General features: G+C 49.9%; 1 protein-coding gene across 1 annotated transcript; it reads right to left on the bottom strand.

Moving 5' to 3' along the window:
- Positions 1 to 1,836: 1,836 nt before the first annotated feature.
- Positions 1,837 to 13,492, bottom strand: LOC122390702 (calcyphosin-like protein). Its single transcript, XM_043383887.1, has 5 exons — positions 13,349 to 13,492; positions 7,293 to 7,442; positions 6,254 to 6,431; positions 5,762 to 5,971; positions 1,837 to 2,351 (listed from the first exon to the last, which is right to left on the bottom strand). The coding sequence occupies exons 2-5, from the start codon at positions 7,439 to 7,441 to the stop codon at positions 2,250 to 2,252; spliced, it is 639 nt and encodes a 212-aa protein (XP_043239822.1). The 5' UTR covers position 7,442; positions 13,349 to 13,492; the 3' UTR covers positions 1,837 to 2,249.
- Between the last annotated feature and the right edge of the window lie 259 nt (positions 13,493 to 13,751).

The raw sequence follows: 13,751 nt of genomic DNA, 5'->3' as shown, positions 1-13,751 counted from the left end.
TCTCGAGCCACCTCCATGCCTCCCCTCCCCTCACCCTGGCTTGTTGTGTGTTACTAAGTGCGTAAACCCTTGTGATATAGGCTAACGGGAATCATACGCGATTGTCGACGGCATATAAATATACGGGGCTAAATGTGATCTAGCTACTGCCATTTAACTCTAAGTAATACGTGCCTTGAAATATCAGGATTGTGGGCGATTTGTACTTTGGTTTTTTATGTGTGCATCTTTGTTGCTCGGACCCTGGAAGGTTATGTGCATGTGATTTGGTACTTGCTTTGTGAATTATGGTGGGATTATGATATTGTAAATTTGTAATAAACATACTCTTGTCTTGTTTTGGTCTATGACCCCTGCCCCGATGTGCTAACGTTCAGGTGCTCCCTCCTTAGTAACGTGGTGTCGGTTTGAATGGTTTGTTCAGGCAGGCGACGCCGTGACATTGCTTCCAATCAACGGGACTGCGTTGACCTTTGGCTCGGCAAACTGCCCATTACTTGTTCGGGTCAACTCTGTTCGTGTGGATGACGCGTGCACCAATAAATGCCACTGACCTTCCGGCTGCGTGTGGTTTCTTTTGTGCTTTCATTGATCAGTAATAAAAGTATTGGTTGGGAAGTCCGGAAATATTTTTGAGTTATAATGCTGCGTCTTAAGCTTGTGGTCTTTGATAGGGTGTAGCACGTATTGTCCGAGTTTCGACTCGTTATTTTTTCATCGGGCCTGTCAACTGCCACTGCTCATCCCTGCCAGGTCTGCCACAGGGGTGAGGGGCAGCGGATGAGGTTTGTCGGCTTCACGAAGCGCGGTGTTACCGGCGCCCCTCTCGACCCCTGGCAACAGCAGCTGCAGCATGCAGGCGTCGTGGTTTGGACAAACTGTCCCTTGCCCCGCGCTGTGTGTGCCGATGGTATCAGTCGGCTGTCCTCTGTCGAGAGATTAACTGGGGTCTGCACTGTCTGATATTCTGATAAACTCGTAAAACACTACGGAGGAATATTTGAACGCGTTTTTCGGGCTTCTCAATTGGTATGCAGTACCAATATTTAAAATCTTGGAAATGAAGATTAGTCTGTCTTTTGCTGCATATTTGAGGTTCAGTCCAACTGACCTATTCTTCACGCCCAATGCCGCCCACTCTCTCAGTCTCCTCTCTCCCACGGTGAACCGTCGGAAGCCGCACGGTCGGTAAGGTACTACCACAGACCTCTGTATTGTATTGAACAATCATGAGCGATCCACATTCTCAAAGTGCGTGGCGATTACTGCTCACGGTATACAGAGGTCTATGGTGCTACGTATGTTGTCGACGTTGAAGGCCCCACACCGCCTGTCCTATCTCCCGTCAGCGCTCCTGACGGATTAACATCGAGAAGCAGCGTGCTGGTTCGATATGTGACGCTTCCGATGCTGTCATCCTGAGGTATATTCATCATCGCGGTAGCTTCCGCTCGCCTGGTGTCATCTATTCTGCGCTGATTGCGTGACGATGTGTGTTGGTTGAACAGAGAGCGGGGTAAAGCAAGCATAAAAATTGACTCCACCGAATAGGAAGGTATTGTTTCACCGAATCGGCTGCATTTCACGACATCAAGTTACAGTCGAACATATTGCACCGCCCTTAGTACGTTACGTGTGCACTGAAATTCTGGTAAGTGTTATGAGTACAACTCTACGCTGCTCAGGCAGGTAAGCTATTGAGAGCCAGGTGTACACATGTCCGAGACCGAAACGTTTGTAGTGTTCAGAAGTCACTTTAGCGTCAGTGTTCAGCATGTGGAACGAAAAGCTGCCTGGCTAAGGCGCTCGCGTCGTTCGGCCCGAACAAAGGGTACATTAGAGCCTCAGGTCGACTCGCCAGAGTCCACTGTTGACTTTTATTACACATCCAAAGCCATCGCACGATATATAGAGCACCTGGCAGCGAAGTATCCGTTCATTTCGACCCCACTCCACGGGAAGCCTCAGAAATGCCATCTCCATCTGTCTCGACACAGATCGCCCCGACTGTGTTGGACACAAAATGGCGACTGGGTGGCTCCCTGCGCACTTGTTTCGACAATTACAGTCATCAGCGCGGGGTTCAGGACGCTCCCGTTCGTCACCATCAGACAGGACGGCGACAGCTGCCCACGAGGGCACACGGCTGCCGATAAAGCTCGTCAGAAGAAACATCAGCTCCTGAGAGGCGGAGCGGCGCGGCGGAGCGCGGACGGCACGCACAGTGGCGGAGGCACAGCAGACGGCACCTACAACTTGTACGCGTTACGGATCATTAGGTCGAAGTAGGCGTCGGTGTCAATAGAGGCGCTCACACCTGAGTAGTAGTCGATAAACTCGTCCTTAGTGACCTGTGGGCACACAGCGGGGAAATTGTGAGAGGGCGAGGCAATGTTTATTGTTAACAGCATGCATGACCGTCGGTAACTCAACTAAAGTGCCATCAAAATTCAGTTTACGTGTGCCTGAACTGTGACCGCTAGCAATAAGCTTTGCTGATAAGATACGTTACAGTTATCCGTCGTGTAGTTTGTGTCATATAAAGGCGGTGTTTGTTTTCACAAACAAGCCGACGGGACGAAAAAAAAACTCCACCGCCGCGATCATACCCGCTAATGAGGGTCCGTTTAGGCCGTGACAGGGCCGCTAATGGCCGGTGCTCGGTCTGGCACCTGCCCGCTGTCCTGCCGGCTTCATGCAGTCGATAATCAATGCCCTAGTTACCGTCCAGCCCTCGGGGGAGGGGGGGGGGGTGCCCTGCCAGGAGTCGACCCATACCCTGAATACCCGCATCCGCCGTGACAAAATCACAATGCAATCAACGATGGAGTATTGTCGGCACGGTAAAGCTGCTGTGAATGTTATGACTTATGTGTTCCGGCATTCTGTCCCGTTCCTTTCGGAAATGTTTGTTTAGGTTTACAGTGAGACTGAGAAATGAGCTGCGGCACGCACATGCGTTCTCACGGCACGTGTTCGTAAGGCACGTGTCCATGGGGCCATAAGCGTAGGAACCATGGGTGCAAGGGTGCAGCTGCACCCACAATATTTCTCCAGTGGGTGCAGACAATGTATTCTGCACCCACAATAATCTGAACCAAAAACCCCTTTTCTCATCAAGACTACTTTCCATGCAGCACGGCAAATTCAGGATATGTTGCCCACTATCCATCTTTCGAAGCATTTGCTTTTGTGATGGTCTTCAAAACTTACATTTGTGCTGAAGAAAAAAAGGAAATGGAGCATGTGATTGAGCACATACCGAGCCGATGACCCACTGTCAACATTTTTAGCCCGATATCTTCGAAAATGGCTAAGTTGGCCGCTTTTACATTTTGCGGTAGTCAATATTGACAATACCTATTACCTAACCCTCGCATGTGTGCGGTGTTTTCCAGCTTCTAATGTGTAAGGGGGGGGAGGGGCTGATCGAGCTAGAGCTTCGCGAAAAAAAACGAGGGTGTTGCCCGTGACGAGAGGAAGCCGATGATACCCAATTTTAAGGTCATAGGTCATTGGTTGACCTTGCAGGTCAGGTCAATGTTCAAAAAGTCGGGAAAATCGGACCTGCTTAAACTGCGTAAAGTGAAGCTGTTATCGGGTTTTTCGGGGTGTTGGTCACGAGTATCATGTTAGTTTTGATCACAGATGATTTCTTCATGCATTTAGGCCAGATCGGGTCAGGTCAGGTCAGGTCAACCATTAGGCGTCCTACCGGCTATCCATAGTAGGTGTCAACTACCACTGACGGCGTCGTAGCATATTACGAAGGCACTAAAACTACTTCGTAAACGTTCAAATGGGTGCTAAATTCGAAATCAGCCCGAAAAACTACCCTAGAAACATGTAATACTCGAAAAAGTGAACCGAGGTCATCAAAGGTCAATGACCTGACCTGACCTTCAGGTTACCTTCACACCCACCGTGCTGCATGGGACGAACATCATTTCACATGTTTGGGCGTCTACTATCACAAAAAGACTGGAAACACGCGGATAATGTGAGTTGACATACGCCAAATCGCGATTCCGGCCGAACATGGTCTCGAGAATTAGGTCACAGGTCAAAGGTCTTTTGGGGCAGGTTCATGAAATTTTCAGAGTAGGTGTAAAACTGATCAACTCGAGGGTACTCAAAGTTTCGTCGCGATCGGCCGCTTTTTGCGCGAGTTATTGGCGAAAAACCATGGGGGGGCTCATCCGAACCCCCTACACATGCGAGGGAATTAATGCTTCCAAATGCACTTATCGGTCGGTACCTTTTCGACATGGTATATTATACACCCCCCTCAAAGCTTGTAACGAGCCTTCGCTCGGGTGTCGCTCCCTACCCCCCCCCCCCCCGCTTCACCGGCCATGGCTGGATTTCTGCACCCATGCACCCACAATGTTCCAGCCGTTCCTACGCCCATGCATGGGGCGTGTGTGAGTGGATCACACGTGCTCGCGGAGCGTGTTCATGACCGGTGTGTGTGTGTGTGTCAGAGCTCGCTAGAAGAGTGCCAACTGCCGACTTAGTGAGCGTTCTTTGATGAAAGGTGTGTTTCAAACTAATTTGATAATTCAGCGTTAGCTTTAACGATTAAACGGGGCTTTACCCACATAGTATGTTACGCGAGTGGCAGAAAGAGTTGCAACTTGAATGCGTTTGGTTTGAACCGTCTGCGCTCAAATTAAATCGAACAATGTGTTACCGCGCTCTTTGTGATGGTCTGTCTAGATAGCCTAGAACAAACACCTGTCTGATTTAATCGGCCGCCATTCAGCAAGGTCGCTGGACGAAAAACAACGTCATTGTTCGGATTCGGCTCGCAAACTGTGCTGTTTGCGTATTTGAAGCAAGGGGCGTGGTCTCGTTACTAACGGCCTTGCAAATTTGTCGCTATATCAGGATCGGTCAGAAACCATCGAAGGGGGTCCAAATAGGCCCTAATTTCCCACTGCACAGTACTGACATTCATTAGTTGAGCGTGAAACACCCGTTAACTGTTCGTGCCGGTACGATTTGGTTATCCATTTCACTCCCGGGTCGTGTCCCCAGTTATCTTATCCGTCCCCAGCTCATCAATAGTCACCATTTCTGCTTGGGTCCGCGCCTGGTCAGCGACCCGAAACTATATCCCCAGTGGGACAGCCCGTCCATTCACCACTCTAGGGTCACCGCCAGGTCAGTGACCGGGTCATGCCTCCTGTGGGACGGCCCAGCTATTGCCATTCCCCAGCCGCCACCGCAGACGGGTGACCCGCTTTCGCCGGTGGCGCGGCGGGCTTTTTACCGAGCCGAGAAGGGCGGAGCGCCGCCCGCCGCATGCACAAAACACCGCGCCGGCGAACCACTCGGCGGTCGCGGTGGCATGCGGTGCCCAAAGTAGGGAGTGGTGGGCGAGGTGGCGGGTGCAAGGTGGGGACGACACTTCTTTTTATCGTGCAGTCGTTGAGCCTGAGGGGAGTTGCGTTTAGAGACTATGTTCTGGTGCGATGGGACATCGCAGTCACTGCATTCTAGTCATTTTGGTGAGGTTCTTTGAGAGAGATTTTCCAGGATGTAAAAATCGAACAGCCACGGGAAATGTCCAGTTCAGAGTTGGTATGAGACGGTTGACGCATGCTTATGTGATACGAATGTGTCCGACTAGTTGACTGGCTAACCATACCGTCCCTGATAGTATTGTTGACCCCGACCCGACACGCCTGCCGTCGACCAGCGCTCGGACTGTGTGCCCACCTTCCGCTGCCCCTCTGCTGCCCGCCGTGCGTCTTACCTTGCCGTCTTTGGTGCCGTTCTTCTCGAAGTTGTTGAGGTACTGCGTGAGGATCTGGTCCTTGGTCAGCTCACCGCTGAGGAACTTGGGGTGCTTGTCGACGTTGTACGTCTTGCGGATGTCTTCCAGACTGAGCACGCCGTCGCCGCTGGTGTCCATCTTGTTGAACGCCTCCATCAGCACCTTTTTCCGCGCGGCCGACATCGGGGGCTGCAGAGCGACGCAGGAGGGGACGGTGTGATCAGTCTGCCGCGAGATTATGATGTGCAGTACTAATGGAAATGCATTAGAAAGTTAGGGTCTACAATCTACATATTATGGGCTCTCGATCCAATCGTAAATTACAGGTTTTGCAACGCTTAGCTCAAATAGCCAGTAAGATGTAGTTATTACGTGAACTTTGTGTGCTTTAATTAACGTTTATTTTTTATATCAAGCGAGCTTCACCGAGAAAAGCATTGCCGGTGGAAGCTTGGTTTTTATTGCACTTACTCGGATGTTCTCCAGGAACTCATCGAAGTTGATGCTGCCAGAGTTGTCCTTGTCGAAGGCCTTGAAGAGCTGCGCGAGCTCGTCGGCGCTGAGGTTGAGGCCCGAGTCGCGCATCCCCTCACTGAACTCCTCCATGTTGAGGGATCTGTTCTTGTCGTCATCCATCCGACGGAAGATCCTGTGTGAATGAATGCACGGATATCAGCGTAGGAGTACATTGCATGCGCTGTCCGTCAAATTAGTTAAAGCGTTCGAGGTTCTTTGTCGACGGATAAGGGAATCGTCCATTTAGGTAGTCATTTTAGGGGAATTCCTTGCAATGAGTCAAAGCCTGTTTGACCGGTGGGTATTTCTGACGGTCCGACGGTTTAGTTCGGTTACATATCACGAGCTTTGCCTCAGGACTGACGTGTCACGAAGCGGCGCGTCACGAGCGGCGCCAGCCGTGACGCCGGTCGTGACACGCGTCACGGCGTCACACGGGCTGCCACGGCCCACCCGTTTCACGACTCACTGCACTTCACAACGTCGTGGAATATTTTTACAAGATTCATATTGCCCTGGTCGTTTTGTCATCAAGTATGGGTGCTTTATAGATTTGCAGGTGTTCTGTGGTTCATGTAGGTATGTGTGAACCCCGCCGCCAGCCCACCCATCCATACGTTCAGCTCCATTGACTGAAGTCTGTCTGACGTGTATCTGATGTGACGTCAGAGTGTGACGTCACCGATTGATTTACCGCTCGCGGTGACCACTGTCCTTGGTGACCACACTCGAATGGCTGGTCAGTGGTGACATCACCACCAGAGCGCTTGCCGGACATGTTCAGGGTGAAAATGCGCCGTCGATTTGTCACCTTGTCCTTAGAGGTATGACGTTTTCCTTTATATAAGTCACCACTTAGACTGGTGTGCTGTGTTTCCGCCAAAAGTAAGCATAACTATGAATTTAAACTAGTATTCGTGTAACCAAAGATATAAGACGCGTAAACATAGCTTTTACGCGATGTTGAGCATTAGTAGCATCTAGTATATCTGACCTGCCGAAGCCCATGATGCCGGTGGATCCTCTGGAGAGCAGCTGGAGGCGCAGCTTCTCCATGGGGTCGGTGGCCGTCTCCAGGGCCCGCTTGGACTTGTCCATCATCTCCTGTTCGTTCCTCGTCTGCGCCGTGGCGGGCCGGTTCATTCTGCGGGACATGGGTGCGACTTCGGTCAGTGACGGGCGACACAATAGGTATGAGGTCAAGGTCAGGTCACCAGGCATCTACTACCAAAGGGTGGTAGAAGGTAACAGTGCTCAGAACATCGACATGCAATCAGAGAGTCATAGGGATACGATGGGTGTTCAAATGAGGAGGGAGTGGGCAGTGGCTTGATGTGATGGGCGATCGTTGCAAGGGCAAGTTTGCGGCGCAGTAAGCTGGGTGAGTCACCGATGGGACGGGAGGGTCACGGTCAGTCTGCACGTCTGGAGGTGAACCGGTGGTGCAGTGCACGGAGTGACTCATCACGGAACGTCGCAGATCGCGCTGGTGCCGTCCGCCCACTATATAGCCGCCGCGCTGTGTCAGGCATATGTATACATATACATATATGTATTGCTCCCAGGACTTGGAAAAATCGCGGCGCTAATGAATCACTAATGTGCTTTTTTATGAACACAATCGGCCGTCTGAAAATGTTCATGACGAATATTGACTCGGTTGTCACAGTCCCTCCTCACAGCTCATTGAGGTCACACCTCGCAATGTCGAGTCAGTTGGCAACCGTTTACCGCCCGTCCGCCTTCGAATTGCCTAATTGTTCGCTAAAGGCAATGGGTGGAGACTTCCACTGGCGTCCAACTGGCGTTTAACTGAGCAGACGTCCAAGTTGGTGTCTAGCTTGGCGTGGACGAAGACTTCCAAGCTAGACGCGTCTAAAGTTAGCAGTCGCCAGCTAGACGCAGCCGCCGTCCAGCTAGACGCGTCTAAGACTTAGACGCGTCTAACTAGACGCGAAATGGAAGTCTCCACCCAATATGAATGACTACCCGATATTTGCAAGTGGAAGCGTAAAGCACCTTACTATTGAAAGATTAATTTCGTTGATTCTCTGACAAAAAAAAGAAGAATATTCAAATTTCAATTCAATTCGATTCGGAAACCCAGAACATGCGTTTTAAATGTTCCTTTTGCTGGTTTTAGGCTCATTCATTTACTTATTTAGACACCCATTCTTGCAGTTCTGGCTAGGGAAAGACATTGATGAGTGAGTTTCCCGCAAAACCACGCATGTGCAGCTGCATCTACAGGAAATTAGAAATAGGTACGCGAGGAAATATAGCGTCACGTTGCATCAGTCCAACAGTTAAACCGTGTGCCGTGTCAATCGATTATTTATGGCGCGGGGACAGGGCACCGTTTACCCCTGGCCGTTTTACCGCCCCTGATGGCAGGAAATTGTGTCATTACCTGCGGAACTATCTACGTCACGAACTCTGCCAGTGGCGCGACCCCGACGACTGGTTTCATTTATCTTTTGCCACTAAACTCGGGATACGTTCAACGAGCATTTACCCCCCCCCCCCCCCCCCCCAACACCGAACTTATTACTTATCTTCAATTCACAACCCACAAAAGCTCAAAGGTCGAAATTCATTTGTTACATCCATTATCATCTCTTTTTCATCTGTCTCATGCTGTCTGAGGTCTTGTCTTATGCTGCCTTGTCATCTGTCTTATGCTGTCTGTCTTATACTGTGTGATGTGTGATGTCTGTATGCTGTCTGATTATCTATTTAATCAGATTATCTGATTTCACATTTGTTATGGAAATTGGAACATTCTTTGCTATATATTTTTGAAAAATCCCACTTATCGTAAATACGGTTTCCTTCCCTGGGGCATATTGCGTGACATGACACTCCCTGGAGCGTATTTCCGTGCCGCATCCAATCTGCGCGATGGGCCTATCTGACGGCACCGGTAGCATGCTGTCACGTCCCGTCACCGCCTGTTCTGCCGTCACGTCACGTTTGCTACGTACCATCGTGATCGACGCGTCACGTGGGCCGTTATGTGACGTGACGCACAGTCGTGAGGCTATGTGCCACTTATGACTTCGGATCCCTTCTGAGGTGTTGCTTCCTATCACTTTATAGTCTCAAACTCATTCAAAGTAATAAATACCAGTATAGCGCCTTTTGGGGCGACTAACGGAGCGAGCGAGGGGGTGAGTCTTGCACGTGCGAACTTTCGAGGGGGTACCTCCAACTGACTTGTGCAGTGTGCACGGCACCCTACTGACCGGTTTCTAGCGATGTGCCAAATTTGAGCACAATCGGCCCAGCCGTTCTCGAGATCTGGGAGCGGCACCCTGCACGTGCGCACGTGCAAAATGGGTCCCAACTGACTTGTGCACGGCACCCTTCTAACCGGTCCCTAACTGTGTACCAAATTTGAGCGCAATCGGTCGAGCCGTTCTCGAGATCTGGAAACGACCCCTGCACGTGCGCACGTGCAGCAGCACCCCGACTCTGGCACATGGATATGCAGTGCCTAGTGGGTGCCTACCTACATGCCAACTTTCAGCACAATCGGCCAAGTAGTTACCGAGATATTGCAACAATTACAAAACGGACACCTCTTCGTTTTGCACGTGGCACGTGCATAAGGGGTCACCCACATGCATCGGGAATAGTCCAATACTTGGTAGAAGGAATGAAGCTACCCTACAAAAATTACCGCGTGTAAATCGGTCAAGTGCTTGCTGAGATATAAGCCTCGCAAAAGCGTCCGCACGGCCGGCCGGCCGGCCGGCCGCTCATACTCAGAAATTTCCGTTATTCTAAGGAAAGACTACGCTCGCTTCGCTCGCTCCGTAATAACTCACTTTCTGTCTGGCCGTCTACGAATGATAGCGGCCACTTATGTGACATAAGGATTGCTCGGATGTCATAGCCCAACTTTCTACGTTATCATTGCGAACTTTCATATGTAGCCATCAACTAAATTGCGGTGACTGCCACCATAGCGTGTTTATTCAATCGTCCTAATTCACGTCCAGATAATGGCGGTCCAAATGACTTGTTGATGTGAAGTTCGTGCGGTTTTTACTTACGATAGACAATAACCGTGTTCATAAGCGTAGGAACCATGGGTGCAAGGGTGCAGCTGCACCCACAATATTTCTCCAGTGGGTGCAGACAATGTATTCTGCACCCACAATAATCTGAACCAAAAACCCCTTTTCCCATCAACACTACTTCCCATGCAGCACGGCAAATTCAGGATATGTTGCCCACTATCCATCTTTCGAAGCATTTGCTATTGTGACTGTCTTCAAAACTTACATATGTGCTGAAGAAAAAAAAGGACATGGAGCATGTGATTGAACACATACCGAACCGATGACCCACTGTCAAAATTTTTAGCCCGATATCTTCGAAAATGGCTAAGTTGGCCGCTTTTACTTTTTGCGGTAGTCAATATTGACAATATTAACCCTCGCATGTGTGCGGCGTTTTCCAGCTTCAACTGTGTAGGGGGAAGGGGGGGGGGGGTCGGTTGGACCCCCCTGCCGTTCGGCCCCTGATCGAGCTAGAGCTTCGCGGAAAAAACGAGGGTGTTGCCCGTGACGAGAGGAAGCCGATGATACCTAATTTTAAGGTCCTAGGTTATTGGTTGACCTTCCAGGTCAGGTCAATGTTGCAAAAGTCGGGAAAATCGAGACCTGCTAGAACTGCGTAAAGTGAAGCTGTTATCGGGTTTTTCGGGGTGCTGATCACGAATATCATGTTAGTTTTGATCACAGATGATTTCTTCATGCATTTAGGCTAGATCGGGTCAGGTCAGGTCAGGTCAGGTCAACCATTAGGCGTCCTAGCGGCTATCCATAGTAGGTGTCAACTACCACTGACGGCGTCGTAGCATGTTACGAAGGCACTAAAACTACTTCGTAAACGTTCAAATGGATGCTAAATTCGAAATCAGCCCGAAAAACTACCCTAGAAACATGTAAAACTCGAAACAGTGAACCGAGGTCATCAAAGGTCAATGACCTGACCTGACCTTCAGGTGACCTTCACACCCACCGTGGTGCATGGGACGAACATCATTTCACATGTTTGGACGTCTACAATCACAATAAGACTGGAAACGCGCGGATAGGATGTGAGCTGACATACGCCAAATCGCGATTCCGGCCGAACATGGTCTCGAGAATCAGGTCAAAGGTTAAAGGTCTTTTGGGTCAGGTTCATGAAATTTTCAGACTAGGTGTAAAACTGATCAACTCGAGGGTACTTAAAGTTTCGTCGCGATCGGCCGCTTTTGGCGCGAATTATTTGCGAAAAACCATGGGGGGCCCGGGGGTCCATCCGACCCCTCTACACATGCGAGGGTTTATGCTTCCAAATCCACTTATCGGTCGGTGTCTTTTCGACATGGTACAGGTACACCCTCAAAGCTCGTAACGAGCCTTCGCTCGGGTGTCGTTCCCTACCCCCCCCCCCCCCCCCGCTTCACCGGCCATGGCTGGATTTCTGCACCCATGCACCCACAATGTTCCAGCCGTTCCTACGCCCATGACCGTGTTAAGCTGCAAACTATCTGTAGTTGAGTATTGAGTCATCTGGGAAGGTATGCAAAAACATCCTGGCGAATGTTCGAAGAACTATCGCCGGCATTTCTGTATTATGTGTTTAATTCACAAATATCGGCACTAAGCTATTGGTTTATATCCAACAGGCGACAGAACGAAACCCCGACAATAATTTTCGTGCCGCACGCATTATATGGTGCGCACCCGGCCATGATTTTTCCTGTGATATTGACTGACGATCAATCAGCTGGATGATTATGTAGACGCAGCAATCGGCATTTATTTCGTGCGGACACCCATACCCGTTAGTCGCCGTTTCCCGACCATTAACGTATGCATGACACGACTCCTACCCATACGCCTGCTACCGTTGCAGAATCATTGTGTGATTTATTAGATACGATTTGTAGATGTGCTATAGAAAGGCCATACCTTTCACTTGAATTAAGTATACAACAAAGTTTATTTATTTGGCAGCTTCGACATCTTGCTAGTATCAGCTGACGAGTGTTTCGGGTCGGTACGCCTAGTATTACCTCACGTAAAAACACACCCATTACGGGTCACAACGCTTGTCAACGACTGTCGACTCAATTGATCATAAACGTCATCGATTTACCATTCTTCCGTCACAAACGTAATAACTAGGAAGCGCCTAACATGTTTTGTTGAGCCGTCCGTCAAGACATTTATGATGTTATTACCCTCGCATTTTATCATTATAAAGTCGTGGATTTCGGTTCAAATGGTATTGTCTTTGCATATGCTATACTTACCTACATCAATTGCCGTAAGCAGCAAAAGTGATACTAAAACTAGAACCATTAGGTACCTATGTCCCGTTTTACATGCATCCTAGATACGTTTACATACAGATTCACAAACGTAATAAAAAACTAAATACCTTTCACCAGCGGTTTTATATAATTACATCAATTCAGTTTGATTGAAATAAACCGTCAAAAGGATGGTGCGATGTTCATCTATATACGATCGTGAAATGAATCACAAAGCAACAACCACGAAATCGGCTAAAAATGCTGAAAACTGACGTGTCTAGTGTCCTTGCAACTTGCGCAGCACCTGCACCTCTACGCGTAAACATGAAGTAAGATTGCACGACTTGCACAATAGTGCTTAGGTATAAAACGTCTTGCGGGAAACCAAACATCCTTCGCAGTGAAGTCTCGCCGTGTGAATTTGGGTAAAATCAAAACTTTACGTTTAATAGACTGCTACTCACCTAATAGGTAAACTTTAGGTTTAATAGGTGAGAGCCTGAAGGCAAGTTAGGTAATCATTGTTCATGATGAATCCGGCTGATTTGGCTGGTTTGAAAACTTTCCCGCAAAAAAATGTGTAATGATTATAAAAAATCGTATCCTCCGTTTTCGCTAAAACATGAACACAAGTGTAACTGTCAGAAGACGTTACCGCCTGAACCTGCACACACGGCATCCATCGGCGGTCAGGGGGGGGGGAATGAGCCGCCTGCCAACTCACATCTCACCTGTGAATTGTGTCGGTTCAGTCGTGAGCGTCCGTTCAGCGTTCTTCAGCGGCTGTCGTCGGCGATACTGCGCGCTCGGCCCTCACCAGTAGACTGGAAAACCGCCGCCGCCGCCCCGCTCACCCGATGTGGCGGTGGGCGGGGGCGGCAGCGTGCAGAGAGAGCGACCACCGCCGCCGCCCGGAGTGACGTCACAATCAGGGTTGCCATGGCAGCCGTCGTCAACAGCCAGATAAGTCGACAGCCGATCCTGGGGGAGACTACCGGTCGATGGGCGGTGCATGCAGTGCACGCCGTGGTGCACGGCGCTATGCACGCCGCGTGCTCTAACTGGGACGATCGACCGCGGCGGCTGCGGCCCGCTGATACCTCTATGTATACCACAGCCACCTGCCCCGGCGGT

The sequence above is a fragment of the Amphibalanus amphitrite genome, unplaced genomic scaffold (assembly GCF_019059575.1).
Source record: "Amphibalanus amphitrite isolate SeventyFive unplaced genomic scaffold, NRLGWU_Aamphi_draft 000405F_arrow, whole genome shotgun sequence".
Taxonomy (NCBI): domain Eukaryota; kingdom Metazoa; phylum Arthropoda; class Thecostraca; order Balanomorpha; family Balanidae; genus Amphibalanus; species Amphibalanus amphitrite.
This window is presented reverse-complemented; position numbering and strand designations above follow the sequence as displayed.

Bases quoted from the DNA above. Each gene is read 5' to 3' on its own strand.
- LOC122390702 (XM_043383887.1), bottom strand. From the start codon at position 7,441: ATGAACCGGCCCGCCACGGCGCAGACGAGGAACGAACAGGAGATGATG. The intron at 6,432-7,292 runs GTCAGATATACT...TCATTCACACAG, and splicing joins GGCATCATGGGCTTCGGCAG to GATCTTCCGTCGGATGGATG. The intron at 5,972-6,253 runs GTAAGTGCAATA...GTCGCTCTGCAG, and splicing joins AGTTCCTGGAGAACATCCGA to CCCCCGATGTCGGCCGCGCG.